This window comes from Urocitellus parryii, chromosome 2, assembly GCF_045843805.1.
Source record: "Urocitellus parryii isolate mUroPar1 chromosome 2, mUroPar1.hap1, whole genome shotgun sequence".
NCBI lineage: Eukaryota > Metazoa > Chordata > Mammalia > Rodentia > Sciuridae > Urocitellus > Urocitellus parryii.
In genome coordinates this window covers 225,330,270-225,352,057 of record NC_135532.1, presented here as the reverse complement: position 1 = coordinate 225,352,057, position 21,788 = coordinate 225,330,270, and the positions used below count along the sequence as shown (strand labels likewise).

General features: G+C 53.3%; 1 protein-coding gene across 2 annotated transcripts in view; it reads right to left on the bottom strand.

Moving 5' to 3' along the window:
- Slx9 (SLX9 ribosome biogenesis factor) overlaps window positions 1-20,091 on the bottom strand; it is a 40,130-nt gene extending 20,039 nt beyond the window's left edge. For both annotated transcript variants that reach the window (XM_026380219.2, XM_026380220.2), the window contains exons 1-2: window positions 19,883-20,091; window positions 13,951-14,059 (exon numbers count right to left, since the gene is read on the bottom strand). In XM_026380219.2, coding sequence (XP_026236004.1) covers window positions 13,951-14,059; window positions 19,883-20,026 — 253 coding nt within the window. In that variant the 5' untranslated portion in view covers window positions 20,027-20,091. The remainder of the gene's footprint in view (window positions 1-13,950; window positions 14,060-19,882) is intronic.
- Window positions 20,092-21,788: the final 1,697 nt, after the last annotated feature.

The window sequence follows — 21,788 nt, the reverse complement described above, 5'->3', positions numbered from 1 at the left end:
AGCAGCCCTGGGGGCTGCAGACTCTGTAGGCTGCAGACTGGTTTGTGGGCCGACATCTGCCCCCACCTCCTTGGCCTTTGGACAGGCCCATAGTCACCTGGCAGACTGAACCCCCCCCCCAACAAGGTTTATAAGGTTGCAACTCTTGACAACCCTATGGGCACAAAGCCAGGCCCAGGCCCGCTCAGCAATAGGGCAGGCGTGTACACCCCACCATGAAGACAAGGGGCCTTGTGTGACGTCAGCTGGGCTATTTGATGTCTGAGCTCTGAACAAGGCACACGAAACAAGCAAACTGATTAGTGGCTGCTGCCAAGCACAGGCCACTCTGTGGAGCAACTGCAGCAGAAGCAGAAGCTGGGGTGTAGGCCCTGTCCTGACCACATCCATGACCAGCAACACTTCTGAAGAGGGACAAGGTGACAGCCTCGAGGGGCACATCATCCCAGCCTGAGCTTCTTTACTAGAGAATCAGAACTCGGGGCAGTGCCAAGAGTCCAGGCAGACCTGGCCGAATCTGAAGCACCATCCGACCCAACACAGCTTATTCTCAAGGACGAGCAAAACGCCCCAGAACTGTAGCGAATCAAGCCAGCATGAGCAGTCAACCGAGTGCTGGGAGCCCAGCCTCATTGCCTGCACCCTGCATGCTATGCCAGGCCACCTCTGCACAGAGGCCCAGAGCTCCACCAGGTCCTTCTGGCTGCTCAGTCCACTCCACACCATGCCAGAGAAGCCAAGTTCCCAGTGTGTGTCAGCTGTCCATTCTGCCAAGACAAAATATTTGAAATAAATGGCTTAAAGGAGGAAAGACATATTTTGGCTCACAGATTCAGAGGCTCTAGTCATGATCCGTGCCCTTCACTTTGGGCCTACGGCAAGTGGAACATCACGGCAGCATGTGTGTGCTGGAGCACAGCTGTCACCTCGTGGCAGCAGGAAGGATGAGAGGAGGAAGCTGGGCTGAAGCTGGAGCTCAGTGGTGGAGCACTTGCCTCCTATGTGTGGGCACTGGGTTCGATCCTCAGCACCACATAGAAATAAATAACATAAAGATATTGTGTCCATCTACAACTGAAAAAATATTAAAAGGGGGGGAGAGGAGGAGGTCTCCAACATCCCTTCAAGGGCACGCCCCCAGTGATTGGCTTCTTCCCATCAGGTCCACCTCCTCTAGTCTCTACCAGCTCCCAACAGCACCATCAGCTGGGGACCAAGCCTTTATGTATGAGCTTTGGGGGACATTTAACATCCGAATCATAACATCTCCATTAAACCAAACCCTGCGGAACCCTAGCCAGTGAGGGGCCAGTCATTCCCTCAATGGCTCTAAAATGACCTCCATGCCCCTCCCTGGGAGGATCATCTCGCAACAGCCCAAGATGTCTAGCACCTGGCAGGGATCAGCTAGGACTGCCCAATGCTGCCCAAGCCCAGGACCAGTCTCAGTGTAGGGGAAATGTTGGGGAGAATTGATGGATCACCCCGCAACAGAAACTCTGGGGCTATTAATGATGACTGCTGCTGACTAGCCAAGAAGGTTAAGGAGGACGAGCCTTGCTTAGAGCAGGCACTGTCTGCAGTCTGTGCCAGTGTCTAACCTGGGCTGAAATTCAGCACACCAGCGCCTCCTGGTGACCACACAGATGCACAGCGGAGATGAGTCAGAGCGGGCACAGACTGAACTCTCCTCACAGGACACCAGGCCTGGGCCACACGGCACACCACAACTCCTCTCTGAAGCCTCATGAGGGCCCAGAAGGCAGTTGACAGGGGCCCACCTGAAGAGGGGGCATGGCTCAAGAAGGCAGCTGGGCGGCCAAGGCCATGACTGTCCAAAGTCACTGGGGTTTCCAGACCCCCGCCTCCAGAGGGCTCCAGCTGATGACAGCACTAGGGGAGGGTGGTTCTTGAAATAGCCTCCCTGACCTTGATCCTAGAAACACCCACCATGGCCCTGCCTCTGCAAGTGGCTGTAAACAACTCTGCTGTCACACCACAGCTCCCTGCCATGGCCTTGGTCACCAGAGCCCACTTGGCAGGCAGTCCCCGTGGCATGGCCAAGAGCTCCCAGCCCAGAGAGGACAGGTGGCTCTGAGGACCCTCAACAGGAAGAGTGAAGGTGAGATGCTGCTAGCAGTCCTCCTGGAGGCAACACCCCTGAACCCCCTTGTGAACAGCAGCTGCTCCAAGGAGCCACACCACGCCACATTGCTCAGCTGCACGGAGCACAGCCGGCTCCTGTGATCCCCCCACTCTACAGAGCTACCAGGAAAATCTGTGCACCGGACTTGTCTGCAACAGTGTCAGTCTGCGCTCCCCATCTCACACAGGCCTGGGGACATTTCAGCACAATGAAAGGGTGGGGCCACAGCCTCACTCTGGACACCAGGACAGGCCTGATGGAAGGTGCACATGGATAGGAGAGATGACTTAAAAGCACGACAAAAGCCAGTGTGGTGGCCACCCTGTGACTCCCACTACTGGAGAGGCTGAGGCAGGAGGATCACAGGTACAAGTCTGATCTGAGCAATACAGAGAACATGTCGCCAAAAAAAAAAGTTAAAACAACAACAGAAGAGTTACAACACACATGCATACAAAACAAAACAAATCTTACCATAAAGGAATTTAAAATCTTCACAAGGTAAAAAAATAAAAATTACACAAACAAATTCAAAAGGAACTACTAGTGGGGGGATATCATCTGCAGAAAATAAAACAGGACCCTTTCTTACTACATACTAAAAGCCTACATGGGGGCAGGAAAAAGGCACAAACGGGCAGCAGCTGGGGCTGGGGTTTTGGCTCAGTGGTAGGTCCTTAGCACCACAGTAAAATAAAGGCATTGTATCCAATTACAACTGTAAAGTAAATGTTAAAAACAAAACAAAAACAAAAATCAGGCAGCAACCGAGGGACACTGGCCTGTGGAACCCGTCATAAGGAACTGCACATCTTGGGCTGCGCCTGTGGCCCAGTGGTAGCACACTTGCCTGGCATTTGTGAGGCACTGGGTTCAAGTCTCAGCACTAAATATAAATAAAATAAAGGTCTATCAACAACTCAAAAAAAAAAAAAAAAAAAAAAACCAGAAAAACAAAACAAAAAAACACAACTGCACCTCTTGCCGGGAGCAGTGGTGCACGACTATAATCCCAGCGGCTCTGAGGCTGAGGCAGGAGGATCATGAGTTCAGAGCCAGCCTCAGCAAAAGTGAGGAGGTAAGCAACGGAGTGAGATCCTATCTCTAAATGAAATACAAAAAGAGCAGGGGAAGTGGCTCAGTGGTAGAGTGCCCGAGTTCAATTCCTGGTACCCCCCTACACCAAAAAAAAAGAACTGCGCATCTTGTAAGATAGAAACCACTGTCCTCTCTCCATCCTAGCAGGGCCCAGGTCTGGACCCAACAGGCATGTACTAGAGGGGCACTGTGACCAGGACTCCTAAGGGCAGCATTTCCAAAAGCCCACGTGGCAACATCCAATGTCCTAAACGTTCAACTCAGCAAAACCCCACCATGGTTGTACCTCCAAATACGTGTAAGCTTCTGTTCACAAAGATGTGCACACAAAGACAATCCCACGTTGACAATCACATCGCACAACCAACAGAACCTCTGCACCTCCAAGAGGAACGCTGTGGGACAGGCAGGAGGATCAAGAGTTCAAAGCCACTTCCCAGGACATTACCAGGAGGCAGTGCTTCAGGACAAGCCCAGCACCAGAGGAACAGGGGTGCCTCTGAGCTGCACCTTGTCTTTCTGCTTCCTCGTCTTCTCTGTACCTCTGTAACTAAATAAAGAAAAACCCAAAGGCATTTTTAAACACCGAGGACAAACTACCAAAATCAGAGATAATGCCCTGGAAGAAACCTGGCAAGATTGTTAACCACGGGGCTCCATCAGTACCAGGTTTCCTGGCTCAAAGCCCCCTTTCTGTTGGTAAGAAACCTCTCCCAGGAAGAGCTCTCGGGTGCCTGAACCATGCTGCAGGTCAAGGGGGGACTCCAAACCCTGACTGACTCACAACAGAGACCCATGCAGTTCCCAGAGCTGGGAGGCCTTGGACAGTAGTCCACATGGGCAGCCCCACTCCTGTCCTGCTTCCCATGCTGGCCCTCTCTCCCACCTCTGCCCACTCTGTCCCCATCACCTTCTCCTGGGTCTGAGATGAGGCAAAGGGCTCATCCCACAAGCACCTTCCCTCAGGAGCCCAGGTGGGCCGTCAGAACCACAGACAAGCTTCCATGGTGGACAAGACTGGCTGACATGCAGAGCTTTCCAAAGCGCCATCTTAGGTAGCCCTGATCCACAGCCAACATCAGCCTCCATGCTGCCGGGTGAGGGCTCCACATCTGCCCAGACCGAAGGGCGGCCATGGAGAAGATGAGCAAGCCCCAGGTGCCCTTCCACCTCTTTCTGCAGTCTACGATGGGATACAAGATCACAGAGCTGATGCAAAAGACAAATGAGGACTCGATACCCCACGGTCTCAGTGGGCACAGAAGAGACTTCTGTGACCCACAGGCATGCATGGAAGGAGCCCAGGACTCCCCAGCAGCATGCCAGCAGTGAGCTGGAGCCTTCACTCCACTACCAGTCAGGTCAGCACGGCAGGAAAAACACATAAAGGGATATAAATGGGAAGAGCTGAGCCAGTCATAGTGGCACACGTCTGTAATCCCAGCCACCAGAGAGGCTGAGGCAGCAGGATGGCAAGTTTGAGGCCAGCCTAGGCAATTTATCAAGTCCTGTCTCAAAATAAAAAGGACTAGGGATAAAGTTCAGTGATAAAATGATGCCCCCAGGGTTCAACCCCCTATACCACAAAAGGAGGAAAAAAGAGAGAGAAAAGGAAAGAAATAAAACTGTCATCATTCACATATATGACATCGCTGTGTATGAAGAAAACCCAAGACCTACAGATTACTGGAATTAGGTAAACCAGACACTAGTACCCTTAAGCTAAGTGCACACAGCCGCTGAGGCAAAGGGCAGCCCGCCAGCCACACTGACCTGCGCAAGGAGAGGAAATAAGGCATTGGAACAGGAAGTGCCCTCGTCACCTCACTGTGGCCAGCAGCACTGACCTCAAGCAGCGCAGGTCAGCCTTGTCACAGCAGTTCTGGGGCCGCCTCTGCATCTGCTTCAACTACCCGTCTTTCTGGGGGAGCATCAGCCCAACTACTACTTCATTCATTCTTCTGCTCAGAACACAGACTCCCTGCAGCTAGGCCCATGGGGACGGTGCCAGGCCCTGTGCTGTGGTCTACTTGCTGGTCAGGCGTACAGAGAACACAGGTGAAATCCACGGTGCTTCCCACAACAGGAGTCCAGCCCAAGGAGTTCCTCAGGACATCCCTGAAGACCTGCCTGCCATGCACCACACAGCAGCACAGCCTGGAACCAGCACGTCTGCAGAACCCAGCATGGGGAGGAACCGCACACCCACACCAACCTGCTCTAACGCCACGCGGCTTGAGGTGCCTGGCCCACAGCTGCCTGGCAACCAGCCACATGCAGGGAAGCCCACAGCCAGGCATGCACACAGCGTCCCTCTGTACTGCTGTCTGGGAGGGTTGGGCTCAGAGGACAACCTGCAGCACACCCAGGACAACCAGCCTCACTGGTCCTGCATGGGCACCTGCATGAGGGGTTTGGAAAATACCCATGGTAAAGACACAAGAGGGAAGCTGACAGGTCAAGGGCAGAGCCCAGCAGGCTCAGGACTGCATCCACTGGACCCAGAGGCAGTAATCTGCATTCATCAGCAACAGGCCAGCCATTGGCCCAGCCACCCAGCGGCGGGCTCTGTGCACCCTGCCAGCCAAGCTCCACCCCAGCAGGGACGTGCTGAGGACTTCCAACAGCTGCAGCCGCCCCAACCAGAGGGCCACCATTCAAGACAGCATCCATTCCCTCAGGAGCACAACTATGAATCAGCTGGAGACAGAGCCACAAAGAAAGGAGGATGCAGTCTCTGAGCTCGTCATGAAGAACCGCCAGGTCAGGCCCTTGTCCCTGACAGAAAGTTCCAGAAATGACTAACATCTCGCCCATAGAAGGTAGCTCTAACCAGACACCTCTCCTTCCCTGTGGCCAGAGAGCCCGTGGGACAAAGCTTAGTCAGGGTCCCAGGCTAGGCACTGGCTGCCTCCTGAAAGGGCAGGGCGCCACAGCTCTGAACAGGCCGGTAAGCAGGCCAGAGACAGGGCCCAGTCCAGAGGCCACGTCAGATGAGACCAGGCATCGACTTCCTGATATTGCAAGTGCTGTTTCCTCACCGCTGAACGTCATCTTCTACGCGAGTAATTTTCAGAGGAATCAGGACTCTAGAGGAATCAGGACTCTAGTGGCCACGTCTCTGCCACGGTACAGCATGAGGAGCACTGAGCAGAGTGACCCCAGGGCTGGCTCCACATCTGGAGCGGGACAGGCTGAAGGGGCATGCCAGCTGTCCCGCCTCCTCTGAGACCCCTCTGGCTCCCAGAGCCAGACAGCCAGCATTCTCTAGTCCCTCCTGCCTCCCTTGCTGGAGAGGCCGCTGCTGCAAACCCTGGCCTTCACAGTCGAGGCTTTCACCACCATCAGCAAGGTAGGAGTCCCCTCTGTGCCCAGGTGGACATCCCACACGATCCCTTCACAAGCTGCGGAGCACAGGGAGCACTGAGGTGGCTCAGGAGGGGGTGAGCCCAACCAGCCCCTCGGCATGTCCTCCTACTGCTGCATGCTCAAAACTGTTCATAAGGCCTTTAAGCCCAGCAGGCAGCTCTAGTCCACTGTGCTGTCTGGAGCAGGTGACAGTCACCACCATGTGCAGGACAGGGAGTATGGGGGTCATGAGCATCACAGGCACAACCTTGCCTTGTCACCTGCCTGGGCTGGTCCCTACAGCAGAGGTCACAAGGTCCCTCGGCACCATGAGGATGACAAATGGCCAAAGAAAGCTCAGACTGCCGGGAAGGAAGTGGTGGGCAGGACAGAGCCCAGCCAGCTGGCTCCACACTGGCTCCTAATCACATTGGGGCCAAGATGAACACTCTGGCACTGCCCTGTGCAACTGTGACAGCAGACCTAAGGAATGCCACAGCAAGGGCCACACAGAAACATTCCCTGAGCTAGTCGGGCACCCTGCCAGGCCCAGTGTCTCGACAAGGAGCTTCTCACAGGGAGGCTTCTGCCACAGCCCTGCCATCACAGCTGTCTCTTAAAACAATGCCTAAGATAACCCTCCAAACCTCCCCAGGTTCCAGGCAGCGTGAGGAGCTAACTGTCCAGACCGGAGGTCCCTGCATGTCTCCACCCAGGACTGCCCTTCAGCTAGGCTGCTCTAAAAGGAAACAGCTTTGCTGCCCTCTGCTGGACAGAGCACCTCACAGAGGAGGGACCACAGCCTCACAGGAGACTCAAGATCACATCCACAGGGCAGGGGGATGCTCACACATCCTGCCTTCTGCTTGGAGATGAGCTTCCTGCCCAAAGTCAGCAGACAAGAGCACCACGGCCATCTGATAGGCTGGAGTGTGGTGCACAGGCTGACTGAGGGAGGGGCACAGGAGGCAGGGACTCCCTAGACCCGCCACAGCCCCTCCACCCCCTCTCAGAGAGAAGCCACTTCACACATGGTCCAAGGCGAAGCCTCTTCCAGTACAGGCCCTGGCCCAAAGACCCAGGCTACTCTGGTAGGGGGCGGGGGTCCTTAGGGGTGGAGGCTGACTGAGGGGGTATGCTCTGGGTCAGCCTCAGCTCACACCCACACCCTCCCCGCAAGGAGGAGCCACACATTGCTGGCTGCAGAGCCCAGCAGATCCCCGCAGGCAGCACAGAGCCCCTGCCTGTAAGAGGCTGACTGCCCGGGCGCAGAGGGAAGCTGAGGGGCAGAAAGGGATCCCAGGCTGGCTGGCCCCCAAGGTTCCAGCAGAAACACTAAGACGCCAGCAGTCATGCTCCCGCAGGAGTCAGGCCAGCCACCTTCCGGGGAGCAGGCGCAGCCTGGCAGGCAGTGAGGAGCCCATGGCAGTCGCCATCCTCCCTCCTCCAGCCGTGCCAGACAGAGGTGCACAGGATTCTGCCATCTCTGACTGCACCCAGGCAAGGACGGCATGTGGGGAAAGTGCTGTGCTAATGCAGGCAGCCCGGCAGGGCACTAAATGGTGGCCAAGCCAGGGATGCAGTCCTGCGCACAACCTGCACCCACACGGCTCAGCCAAGGGAGTAGGCAGCCGTGAATACCCATACCTGCTGGGACCAGGCCCTGACCGTTTGATGATGTGAGATGATGAACACCAAAAATGGAAGGGGGGCTGAGAAAGAGGGAGACACGTGGTAAGGAGAGGCACAGCCTATTGCCCCAGGGACCCCAAGGCCTCTGGATACCTCAGCCAAGAAAAAGGGCCCCTCTACACCCATGGGGACTGCCTACTTGAAGGTCTGTAGGACTCACCCTGTGGGGCCAGCACTCTCACACTCCAGCCACCAAGCTGGCCTGCAGGACAGAGGAAGAGTTAGGCCTGCCACCTTCCGTCAGAATGCTGTTAGGTCCAACAGTCACCTACACGGCCCAGGGTAGAAGAGGGAGGGCATGCACCAGAGCCCTGGGGCCCAGTTGTAGCCAGCCAGAGGCAATCCCCAGGAGATGAGCTGCACTGGATAAAGGCCCTGAAAGGCATCTCAGGATCCCCCAAGAACCAGTGTGGCTGGGCTGGGTGGCCCTGCAATCAGGGGCAACTTCTCCCGAATCCTCCCAGACACCCGGGTAGGAATCAGGACCTCAGGAATGCAGAGCCCCACTCCCCACACCAGGATACCAGTCTAGGACTCCAGCCCTTGTAACCCTCAAGGGTGGGCTACAGTGTGGGAAGCCCCTCTGAACAAACACCTTCCAGTCTTGATGCAGGGGGCTCCGCTAGTGACTGAGGCCTTGTCCCAGCTCAGATAGCAAGGCGTGGCTTCAGGTATAGGCATACCCACTAGGGTCGAGTTACACTCACCTGCTCCCTTGTAATCTTACCCCTTCTGCCCTTTTTCTAAGAATAGTGTCCCCCCCAAATAAAAGCTCACTTCTGAATGTGCCCCTGTCTCTCTCTCGTCAACCTCTAGTGACTTTTTCTTGCTCTCCCTTTTGGGGATCTTGAGGCCAAGAGCCAGGGAAAGCCATCCTGAAGCTTGTGTAAAGGTAATTCATGTCTGTTTTACTTTGTCACCCCAAATTCACATGAGTGACCTTAGTTCAGCCGCCCACGTTGAATGGGCTAAGGGAGCCACAGACACAGACCACACCAGCAGAGTTTGTGAGAACGCAGCGCCTGGCCCTTACTGAAGGCATTATATACATGCACTCTCCAAAGGATGCTGTGCAGCATGACCTCCAAGGCTTTGGCTGGCTGGCTGTCGGCTAGCCCTCGAAAGCACTTCTGCCATGGAGGAAACGGGGGAACCAGCTGAGCCACAGGAGCTAGGCAGAGGACAGGGAAGACCAGATAGGGTTGAAGGAGGTCACTGCCAGGCAAGGGTGTAGTGGCAGCAAAGCTCCGGGACCCACAGGCTTTTGTGACCTGTCCACAGTGAGTACACAGTTCAGGTGAGCATAAGGATTCACAGATTCCTCCGGAACCACCTGGCCTGGTCGTCTTCCTCCCTGGGTCCTCCCCAGAGGAGCAGGGAACCAGCATTTGCCGACCGTGTCTAGGCCTTTCTGGATACACAGGTAACCCCAACAGCTATGAGGCAGGTCTGTCACCACCTTATGGACCACAGGACCGAGGGTGGACAGTGCCCTTGATCACAGGACTTGTGAGCAACAGTTAGGCCTGACCCCATTGGGCAGTCACATCCACAGAACAGGATCACCGCCCGCTTGCCAATGCCAAGGACCACTTCACAACAATAAACTCATCTTAGCCTCAATAATCAGCAGAACTTAAGAGGTAAATGCCATGACCATCTCCAATAGAGGAGAAGCCCAACAGAGGGAAGAATCATCAGGTGTCTAGCCAAAGCCACTGGCTGGAGGGGAGCAGAGCCCTGAGCCCCTCAACCATACCCAAGGCTCTATCCCATGCCAAAACACAGTCACTGCTCTGACACTCTCTGACATGCTCAAGGGTTCCTGTAGTCCCACCCCAGGGCTGTCATAGGTGTAGAAAGGGCTCCTTTCTGGGGCTGGGGTTGTGGCTCAGTGGTAGAGTACTTGCCTAGCATGTGTGAGGACTGGATTCTTAGCACTGCATATAAATAAAATAAAGCTTCATCAACAACTAAGAAAAAAAAAAAACGTTTTTATAAAAGGGGGGCCTCTTTTTTTTTTTTTCAAGAGAGAGTGAGAGAGGAGAGAGAGAGAGAGAATTTTTAATATTTATTTTTTAGTTCTCGGCGCACACAACATCTTTGTTGGTATGTGGTGCTGAGGATCGAACCCGGGCCGCACGCATGCCAGGCGAGCGCGCTACCGCTTGAGCCACATCCCCAGCCCCCGGGGGGCCTCTTTTGCACCCTGATGTCCTTAGAAAAGTAAGGCAGTACCTCTCTGGGTTTGCTCCTGGAAAGTGACATTTGTGGTTGCTGTCTTCCAGGCTTAGGAAGCCGATGCCACCTGTCTCAGCTATGGCGACCTAGAACTGTCTGAAACACCTCAATTCAGTATGAAAGACAAGGTGACCCCAAGTGAATGCAAATTCCCACACCCCCTCTCTGCCAGTGCAGGGCTGCTACTTCCTAGGTACGTAATGAGCCTTGGTGGCTGCAAGGACCTCTCTACCAGGGAACCAGGAGGACCCAGTTGTGCATAGTTCAGACAAAACCAGAGGACTCCATGGGGCTCAGGATCTGTCCAGGAGACTGGGAGGTGGGAGGGGCTCTGACAAGAATCCCAGCCTCAGGGTCCCTGAAGAGTATGAAAAACAAGGTTGGGAGCCCTGAGGCAGGACTGGTGCTATGCATGCTAAGGGTGCCTGGTGATGCTGGTGCCTGCACAGAGCCATCCTCTCAGCAGGTGGGCACTCAGGCCTCTTCAAGTCAGGTGTCCTGAACTCACTGAGATGGTTCAGACCAGCGGGGTATTCGTCAGCAGCCAAGGACCTGAAAACCACAGATGGTGGAGAGCCCCGCACTTGTCATGGATGACCAGAACTCAGTGGAGCTTGGTCAGCCTGAGCCCAGTGAATCTAGGGAGCTCAGGGCTACATTTCCCTCACACTCAACCACAAGCCTTACTGTCCACCCAGGAGGGTGCTGCAGAGCCACAGAGAACATGCTGTAAATAGAGGCATTTCTCTCCTGCCCAGTGGCCCTCCTACGCCCCATGGACCTTTCTGGCAGGACCAGGGACACCATGTTGGGCAGGTGCACCCCCATGTGTAGGATAGCTCGAGAGGGACACACCTCAGGGGCAGGAATTCCAGAGCCCAGTGGATCTCAGAGCACCCGGCACAGAAATGAGAAGACCATCTCTCTGCATAAGAGAACCGAGGCTGAATACGCAGAGGGGTCCGAATGGAAGTGAACTTCACATCCACCTGACATACAACAAAGCCTGTTTCACAGTTGGGAAGGGGTTGTTTTAAATAGTGCAGCAACACACAGGGAAGGGACTGGAAAGAAACCTGGCCGGAAATGCTGCTGGAGAGAATCCACCAGGCCGCCAAGGTGGCCAGCTCTCTGCAGCAAATTTAAACACTCAAAAAGTTAACTGCATAAAACTATGAAGAGCTAGCCTCTACAATACATAAAGCACTCATTCAAATCTAAGGAAACTGACCAAAGTGGCCCCAAACACAGACAAACCTTGAGAGAATGAGTGAACACACAGGTCATGGAAGCAACCGTAGCTCCTAGGCTCCAACCTCAGGCAGTCCTGGCTCACACTGCAGGCCGGGGCACAGGGCAGCTCCCACCAGAACTCCCGCAGCAGTGGGTTAGCAACATAGTCAGGGAACCACGGGGACAGGATGCAGCCCAGAAGCAAAGCCAACAGCTGCCGTCCACTCCAGGAAATGTGCCCTAAGATTCTGTAACAGGAGGAAGCCAAGACAGAAAGGACAGCAGGAGACTCAAACACCTGTCCCCAAGCAATCCTAAAGACCCAAAGCAAGACAGGTGAGACCCCTGGAGATCGACTGACATGCAACCCCACCTGAGGTGCAGTTACAGCTTACAAGAGCTGCCCACAAGCAATAGATGCAGACCTCAAAAACTCACAGGAAAAATCCCAGGAGCTGTGTGTGTACTTACCCAGCAAGAGGTACAGGAGACCAACCTTACATGTGACTGAGTCACACTCCCCGGCTGGGTGCTGAGGCACTCAGTCGCAGGAATGTGGCAGAGCTTTCCCCACCCTTTTTGGGTGCGAGGGTCCGTGTCTCGTGCATGGGTGTGTCTTGCTACAGCCCCATGGGTCGAGCTACGCTCACCTGTTCCTTTGTAATATAACCCCTTGCCCTGTTTAGGATAGAATCTTCCATGGAAGTGCCTTGTGTGTGTCCCCTTCTCTTACTGTGCCCTTGGGTGTGGCCTACCCAGGTGTCAGTCAACCTGCCAACAGTGGACATCATGAAGATAGACTCAGCCCCCTGAAACTGACCCCTTGCCTCATCTGAATAGCTTCTCCTCAATAAAAGGGGTCAGCGCGTGCTTCCGCTCTCTCTCTTTCTGCGGACCCTTAAGGTCAGAGAGGCCGTCACAGCGACCCCAAAGAAAAAGGTATTTGTGTCTCTTGTGTGGTTATTTCGTGCAGCCCAGTTAGCCCAGTTTAACTGGAGTGACCCCTGAGCATTTTAGTCGCGAGAACAGAAACCCGGCAAAGAGGTAAGAAAATTATGTACAAATTCCATGGAGTGCTGGGAGACCACAAAGAATGACTGTCAGGGGCTGGGGCTCAGTGGTAGAGCACTTGGCTAGCACATGTGAGACACTGGGTTCAATTCTCAGCAAGACATTAAAATAAACAAAGGTCCACCAATAACTAACAAAATATTTTAAAAAATGACTGTCAGAGTAGAAAACAAAAATGACAGCTACCTAAACTCTGAAGATTAAAGTGCACAACGGGAGGGTTAAAAAAAAGACCAGGGCAAACAACCCTGCCCAGAGGGGCTGTGTTCCAGTCACATCCACTGCCGGTCTCAGGGCTCTGCTGTCCCAGGGCAGAGAACACCACTTAGGCATCTAAGAAGCTTCTCTCCAGAACACGTGGTAGTGGGTAGACCCAGGCCTAGTGCCTCACCTCCCAAATGTGCACCATCAGGCAAGGCCACTCTCCACCCTGCAAGCCACAGCTCAAAACAGAAGCTTGGGCTAAAAAGGCTGCTTGGTCAGAAACAAAAGACACCAGGAGAATGCAATTAGCAAAATCCAAAATAGGGGGTATGTGACAATAAAAACAGCCTGCTGCCACATGATGAAAACAGCCAAGAGAAACAGTAGAGATGGCGGGAGGCAATGTGCAGCCCACGCCAGCACCTGACTTGCACAAGGAATTTGCGTGAGACGGTCAGGAAGCGGTAGTCAGTATGTGTGCAATATTGAGGAACTACTGCCTATTTACCTAAGTTTATCTTCTTTTAGGAGCCCTTAATGGGCTGGGGATGTGGCTCAAGCGGTAGCGCGCTCGCCTGGCATGCGTGCGGCCCGGGTTCGATCCTCAGCACCACATACAAAGATGTTGTGTCCGCCGAAAACTAAAAAAAAAATAAATGTTAAAAATTCTAAAAAAAAAAAAGAGCCCTTAAGAATAGACTCTAAAGAGCTTAGGAATGAAATGCTATGGAGTCTGGCACCGCTTCAAGATAATTCCATACCTGTCTGCTGCAGGTGGTAATGGCCATGTGTGCTTCCCATCACTGTTCTACTTTAACATTTTCAGACAAATCTTTCAATAGTACAGGTACCATGGGTAACCTACAGGGCACCCAGATCCCTCCCTCCCTCCTGCACTTCCCGGGGCAGCCACGCACCTTTCCTGAGGGAGGCGAGGCTCCTCTGGTCCAGCTCCAGACTCTGCACCAAAGCACTGGGGTCTATCTGGGTCTTGGCAAAGATGTCAGTGTGGATGAACGCCCAGTCCTAGTCCCCCAAAAAGAAAGAAGACATCAGGCTGGCTCCATGGTTTGAGAGGGAAACATGTCCCCACTCTTCTCTGTCAGGGAGGACCTGGGTGTACCTGTCCCCAGAGCAGGCTGTGCCCGGCCACCACTTTGCCTCCATCCACAGGTAGTCTCTGCTCCTGCTACACCTCCCGACTATACTGCAAGGGGCAACCTCAGGGGGCAAAGCCTCACCAAGGAGCCAGCTCCCTCCAGCCCCTCACGGGCTTTCTACCACACTCCTACTTCACAGGAGATTCTGCCCTTCAAGTCACTTCCAGCACGCTGAAGGGGGAGGGATCCATTCCACCTGGCTCCTTCAAGGCCCAAGCTCCATGACCTCTACAGGGACACACCATGACCCCCAGGGAGGATTCCCCTCTTGCAGAAGCTAAGGGCACTGAAGATGATGGCAGGTGGAAGAAGAGATGAAACCCAAACAGAAAATGTGGGCCCGGTGCTGTACCATCAGGGATGGGAAGCTGAGGTTGGAGCTCTGTACAGACAGAGCCTGTGGAAACAGTTCTCGGCTTCCTTCAGCCTCCCACATGATCTAGTCACTTCTCACAACTGCCTCTGGCCAACCAAGGGCAGCAGCACTGGGGAGAAGCACTGGAGGTGCAGCTGGATGGCAGAGCACGTGTGCTTAATATCTGGCAGGCCTTGAGCTCAACCCCAGCACATAGGCGCGCGCACACGCACACAGCACTTAGGTTCTGCCTGTGGATCTTTATTTCCTTACCAGCGCTCCCATGTCATGTGTAAGCTCTAAGCAAATCAGAATGCTTTTCTCCTGTCCCTGTGTCTTACATTGCCCCACCCAAAAAGCCCTAAGGTCAATGTTGCCTCCCCACCTGGCAGAGACAGACAGAACAGCCAGCGCCAAGCAGGGGCAGGGCAGGACCACAGCTACCTGCGCTTCTCCCAAGGGTCGGAGGAAGTCGGCAAGGGAGGAGGAGAGGTCAGAGGGCTGCCCAAGAGGGAGAGGCCCCTGGGAGGGGAAGGGCCTGGTGGGTGCCCTCTGGATCACCATATGCCCAGGTCTGTACCCATACTGGGACACTTTCCTAAAGTGCCACTTTGTATCTCATCACTGCACAGCTGCAGAGATTAACACATATTATACTGTCTGGCTGTTCAAGGACAGGTAAATAGTATCAATGTAGAAATTAAAAATCCTGCTTCCCTCTCTACTCCACATTAAAGTTCAATGACTGCATTCTTCATATATCCAAGCTCTATTTGTTGCTTTTTCCTCCAAATATGCCTTTTTTTTTTTTTTGCTTTCTGCTGTTTTTGAGACTAGGTCTGTGTGGCACAGGTGGCCTCCTGGGCTCAAGTGACCCGCCCACCTCAGTCTCCCAGTGCCCTGTGCTGTCGTAACCGCTCCTCCCTCTCACTGGGCTCAGTGTCTAACATTTTCAGAAACACTTCCAGGCTCCATGGCCCACTCTGCCGTCACATGTCATGTTCCCGCTTCCTGCTCAACTCACTCATGTGCGTCACTTCCTTCTCCCTGAGGTTAATCTTGTGTCCAGCAGGATTTGACCTGCTGCTAGAATCTCACAGGCCTGGCTAGCACAGGAGGAAAGCCAGAGCCACAGGGGAGATGTGGCCTGGACAGGCCAGTAGGGTGAGAGAGACTCCCCACAGCAACCATCTCAGCACAGGAAACTGTCCCCTCACAGGGCCTCTGGCCAAACCCTCTCCACCCTCACCTCACAGAAACGACCCAGGATCTAGGGCTGGGACCTCGGTGGGAAGGAGGGGCAGGTGCCAGTGTGCCCTCCCCCACCTCCTCTGGTCCCATGCTGCCCAGGCAGGGCAGGCCAGAGAACCAGGCTCCCACCCTGGCCACCCTGGAACAGAAGCTCCACACCAAGCAGGCTGCTCAGTCCTGATCAGCCCCAGCCCAATTCACCAGCAGGCCCAAGAGAGACTAGAAAACACCTTCTACTTCCCTCTAGGAGACAGGGTGTCACCTGAGAGACACTCATGTTGTTCCTGCCCTACTCCTCAAGCCCCATCAGAGACCCTGTCAGGAAGAGGCAGACCATAAGAAGGGAAAGAGACCTTGGTAGGATGAGGAGAGGGCCTCTGGGCTCCCAGAGATCAGCAGCACCAGCTAAACAGAGGGGGCCAAGGTTTAACAGAGGCCAGGGACAGGGACGCCAAGAGCCCTCTGGACACAGCCAAGAGAGGGTCCAGGCTGCAGTCACAGCAGACAGGGGCACTAGAAAGCAGGGGCCCAATGGCAGAGGGACTGGAGCACAGCCTCTGAGAGAGCACCTGCTGACCCAGAGCAGCTACCAGGATGAGCATTCCTGGCCACCAGGCCACCAGAGGCTTCGTGCACACCTAGGCTACACCCTCCTGGCAATCAGCAGAGGGAATTCCCAGGCCACCAGTCCTTGGCCACAGGAGGGTCAAAAATGTAAACATCCTGAGCCGTGACAGCAATCTCCAAGCCATAGATGCAGGGCCCAGGGCAAAACCTCAGCAGGCCAAGAGGGCTGAAGAAGAATCTCTGACACCTGGGGGCTTACACTAAGCCCAAGGGCCTGGCCAAAATACAAAAACAGAAAAAATATCAGAGGCTGCACATGGACAGGGAGAACAGATAGAGCTCCCCGTGTTCAGAGTCAGAACAACAAGCAAAATGACCAAGCAGACGTCATCAAAATGATACACAAAAAAATGATACACCCAATACAGAAAAGCATGATCCAAGCCCCAGAAACTGCGTGAAACACCACCATGTACATCAACATAGATATGACTCAAGTCCTCGAAGGAGAGATGAGACAGGCAGAAAAAATATTCAACCAAATAAGGGTGGAAAACAGAAGCAGGGGTGCACCCCTGTAATCCAGAGACTCTGAAGCTGAGCAGCAGAATGCAAGTTCAAGCCTATCCTGGGCAACTCAGCGAGACACTGTCACAAGATAAAAAATAAAAGGGCTGACAGTGTAGCTCAGTGGTAAAGCATCCCTGGGTTCAATCCCCAGTACTGTCAAGAAAGAAAGCCAGACAGACAGACAGACTGAAAGCCTGCCGAACTGGACTTTGGAAAGAATTAACTTCAATGAACACCAAATAGGATAAATGAACTCCAAAGAGAACAATGCAAAGAGATACACCAAGACACATCACAATCAAAAAGCTTAAAGGCAAAGACAAAGGCAAATAAAAATATGGAAAACAATAAAAGAAAAAAGACACATCTTATACAAAGAAACCCCATAATTCTAACAGCAAACTCCTCGTCAGAAACAACAGAGGCCAGGAAGCCTGGAACCACACATTCCAGTGCTAAAAGATTAAAATGTCAACCAAGAACCTGTCCAGAAAAACTATCCTTCAGAAACACAAGCAAAATGAAGACATCCCTAGATCAACCATGGCTCAGAGAATCTGTTCCTTGTAAGAAGTGCTAAGAAGGCCGGGCACGGTGTGCACACCTGTAATCCCAGTGGCTGGGGAGGCTGAGGCAGGAGGATTGTGAGTTCAAAGCCAGCCTCTGCAAACAACTAAAGCTCTAAGCAACTCAGTGAGACTGTCTCTAAATAAAATACAAAATAGGAGGGATGTGGCTCAGTGGTTGGGTGCCCCTGAGTTCAACCCCCAGTACCCCCACCTTCCCAAAAAAAGAAGTGCTAAGAAGTTTCTGAAGGTGAAAGCAAATGGTAACAGTAATTCAAACCCACAACACCAGGAGCACTGGAAGGCAGGCATGTAAATACAAAGGGTGATTCAGTAACTCACAGTTAGGCTTGTGACACTCACAGACACACCTTCCACAATGATACCATAACGAGGGTGGAAGGAACAGAGCCACCAGAGGAAAGACCATGCCACTGAAATCAGTATAAACCGGAAGCATGTTTCTATGTTGTAAGCCTTAGATCAACCACTAAGAACATCCATGGAAACAGAGAACATCACAGATCAGGAACAAGCATGTCCTGGAGTTTCAGCCAGAGCAATTAAGTAAAAGAAATAAAAGGCATCTGTATTGGAAAGGAAAAAGTAAAACTACCTTCTTATAGATGAGAACAATTTGTACAGAGAAATTCCTTAGTAATCCACAAAAATTATAAACAAGTTCAGTAAGGTTCCAAGATACAAAAGCAATATGCAAAATTCAACTCTATTTCTACACATGAATAATCCAAAAAGGAGAATAAGAAAACAATTAGCAATGACATTCCATGGACCCAACCTCACACCACACATGAAATTAAATTAGACCAAAGACCTAAAATGTTTAACAGTTGAAATATAAATTATAAAGTCATAGATGTGAATCTGTGTCTTGGCTAAAGCAAGTTTCTTAGATATCTGAGACAAAAGCAGAAGCAACAAAGAATAAAGCCTCTGAACTTCTGTGAAAACTAGAAACTTTTGTGCTTCCAAGAATAGACTCAACAAAGGGGAAAAAACAAACAAACAAACAGAGAATTGGAAAAGAAAATGTGCAAACTTATCTAATAGGGATATATTACCCAAAACATACAATGAATTCTTCTTATAACTCAACAACTAAAGGACAAACAATCCAAATTAAAATCAGGTAAAAGACTATAAACAGATGCTTCTCCAAAGTTCCACAAATAGCCAACAAATTCATGAAAACTTCATCACCATTAGCCCTTGGAGAAATCCAAATCAAATGATGACAAGAGACCACTTCACACACAGCAAGTTTCTAACAGTGAAGATACCAAGGGTTAAGGACATGGGGACAGCCAGTGGGGACACGAAATGGGGCAACCACTGAAGTAAACAATCTGGCAATTTTTTGAAAGAGCTAAAGTTACTATATGACCCTGCAATTCCCCTCCATAGGTCCACAGAAATATCTGTACATGAGTGTTCACAGGAGTGTAATTCACAGCAGCTAAAAACTGGAAACCAGAACAGCATAAACTTGCTAATGGACAAAGTGCAGCATGTCTGGGATGCCTGTACGTGGAATATTATTAGTCCTAAAAAGAATAAAGAAATTCACACTACCAAAAGAATGCTTCAAGGATGAACCTCAGGAACACGTAAATGAAAGGAGGTACATGGCCTCAGGAAAAACGAGGCGCTAAGCAACTCAATGAGACCCTGGCTCTAAATAAAAATACGAAAAATAGGGCTGGTGGTGTGGCTCCGTGGTGGAGTTCCCCTGGGTTCAAGCCCCAGTAAACCACTCGCCCCAAAAAAGAAAGAAGCCACACAGTACATTACAGTACTACTTCACATGTATGAGCAGGCGCATCTGGAGAAAGACGCAGGCGGGCGGCGGGGTGACTGAGGGGCCTCAAACGTCTCCAGTAAGGGTCACGTAGGACGGTGCGGTTCAGGGTTAGAACAGTCCTGCCGCTCGGCCGCTCATGACATGTTTTTGACATCTTGGTCCGGAGGGCTGGAGCTAGGGATGCTCACAACCCAGCCTCGTCCGCAGACCTCTTTTCTTTTAAATTCTGAGACAGGGTCTCACTCAGCTGCTGAAGCTCCGGGGCCAGGCTCCGCGGACCTTCTCCTCCCCTCCTGGCACTGACCTGTCCCGGAGCCCACACCCTCCCAGGGACCGCACCTAAGATCTCAGAAAAGGCGCTCCCAGGTCCACACGTGAACCTCAACCCCACAGAGAGCCCGGGGACAGGGCCTTTGGGTCGCCTCCTGGAGAGCCCACTCCCCGGAGGGGGAGATGCGGACGGGCCTGGCAACGCCGGGGCCCGCCCGAGGCGGCGGCCGCGCTCCCCGGAGCCCCGCACGCGCGGCGCCCGTCCGGGACCCTCCTGGGCCGCCTCACCTTTGCCCCCGCGACGCCGGCCGAGGCGGGCGGCAGGGTCACCTCCGGGTGCGGGACGGGGGGCGCGGGGCCGGGCGCAGCCTCCCCCTTGGGCCGCACTGCGGCCTGGTGCACACGGGCTCGCAGCCCCCTCACTTTGCCCATCTTGCCCGGGCCGCCGCACACACGGAAGAGCCTCCCGGAAGCCGTCCAGTGGCGCTAGCCGCCGGTCAGAAACGCGCCCCGCATCCACCGGGTTCCGCGCCTGCCTCCCGGAAGCGCCGCCTCTCCCGCGCGCGTGCGCAGTGCTGCCGCCTGCTGGCTGGAAGGCGGCGCTTCCGGGCTGCGCTGGAGCGAGCTGTGGAGGAACTGGCTACAGTTGCAAAGACCCCTGGGGCGATGGAAGGAGCCAAGGCCTCCGGTGCGTGCAGGAGAAGTGGCCTTTCTCTGTGGAAGGACTGGGACAGAGCAGGTGCTTCTGGCCCGGGCCAGGCCGCGATGGTGGAGCAGGTCCTTTTGACTTGGCATTGACCTCTTTGTGTACACTCCTGCATTTAGTCGCTAGAACAGTTCCCTGAAAGTGGATATTACGGTCAGCTTCAAAGGGAACTGTCAGACCGCTGGCGGTGAGCACTGACGGAGCTGCCCGTCCATCAGCAGGCCTCCTGGCCAGGCCTGGCTCTCAGCCAGTTCCCCCGGCCAACTCCATGGGACAAGGGACTCTAAAAATCATTCTTCCTGTCCCAAGCCCTTCCCCTCCTGCCAAAAGCCCCATAAAATTCCAGTCGTGTGGAGCCCCCACGAGGTTTCTCCTCAGACCTGTCCACTTTGTTGGTCTGGTCGAGCTCTGCACGGGAGTGAGTCTCCATAAAGCCTCCTTCGGCGGCCTTTTTTTTTTTTTTAAATATTTATTTATTTATTTATTTACTTTTAGTTCTCGGCGGACACAACATCTTTGTTGGTATGTGGTGCTGAGGATCGAACCCGGGCCGCACGCATGCCAGGCGAGAGCGCTACCTTTTAAAAATCTGCCTCCTCTTGGTGGCTGCCTTGCCTGACCTTACAGGAAGGAGGCCAGCACTTTGCCTTCCAGGGCAGTCCGCCCAGTGCGCAGCCCACCCAGCAGGGGTGATGAGAAAAACAGACCACGCCTCAGCTGTACAGCTCCCTTGGACACACAAAGCTGACCTATCTAGAACACAACAACAAAACAGGCCTTGTTTTCGGCCACAAAGCCAGGGGCGGAGTCTAAGCCCAGCCAAGGTGGCAGTGGTGACTGTCCATCAGGGAACAGGGAGCGTGAGGACCGGCCAGACACAAACTCCACAGATGAGTCAAAACCCCTTTATTGAGGACTGAAGTCGTGGTTCACGTGGACCCACTGTCCTGTTGGAAATGAGCCACTGAAGGAAGGAGGGGCTAGGCTTATATAGGTTGGCGAGTGTACCAGTCTGGGCACTCAGGAATGTGGGGTCTGCTTTATAGATCCACGAATGTCAGTTTGAGCACTCAGGAATTTGAGTTTGGGGGTTGGGGCCTGTGGTCAGCATCTGGAGAGGATTTACTTTGGGAACGATTCATGCTTGCCAGAGACTATCTTTCAGGTTTGAAGAGACACCTTCTCCCCACCTGCAGCCAGCACCTGGGGAGGATCTATTCGGGGGTAGATGAAAGCTGTCAATGTTTGGCTTTCTTCTTTGCTCCCTTTTCCCAGGCCTGGCTGTTTGGAGGTTTGTCGTTTTCCGTATCTTTTACATGGGAACTTTCACCTCCTGGCTCCAGAAAGAAAAGGGGACACCAGGACAACCCTGTTGGACCTGCCTCTTCCCCTGAGTGATCCTCAGGTCAAAGTAGCACCTGTGCAGCCCTCAACACCAGCAGGAAAGTGCTGAGGGGTATGGCAGTGGGAGTCTTCCTGCCCCTCACC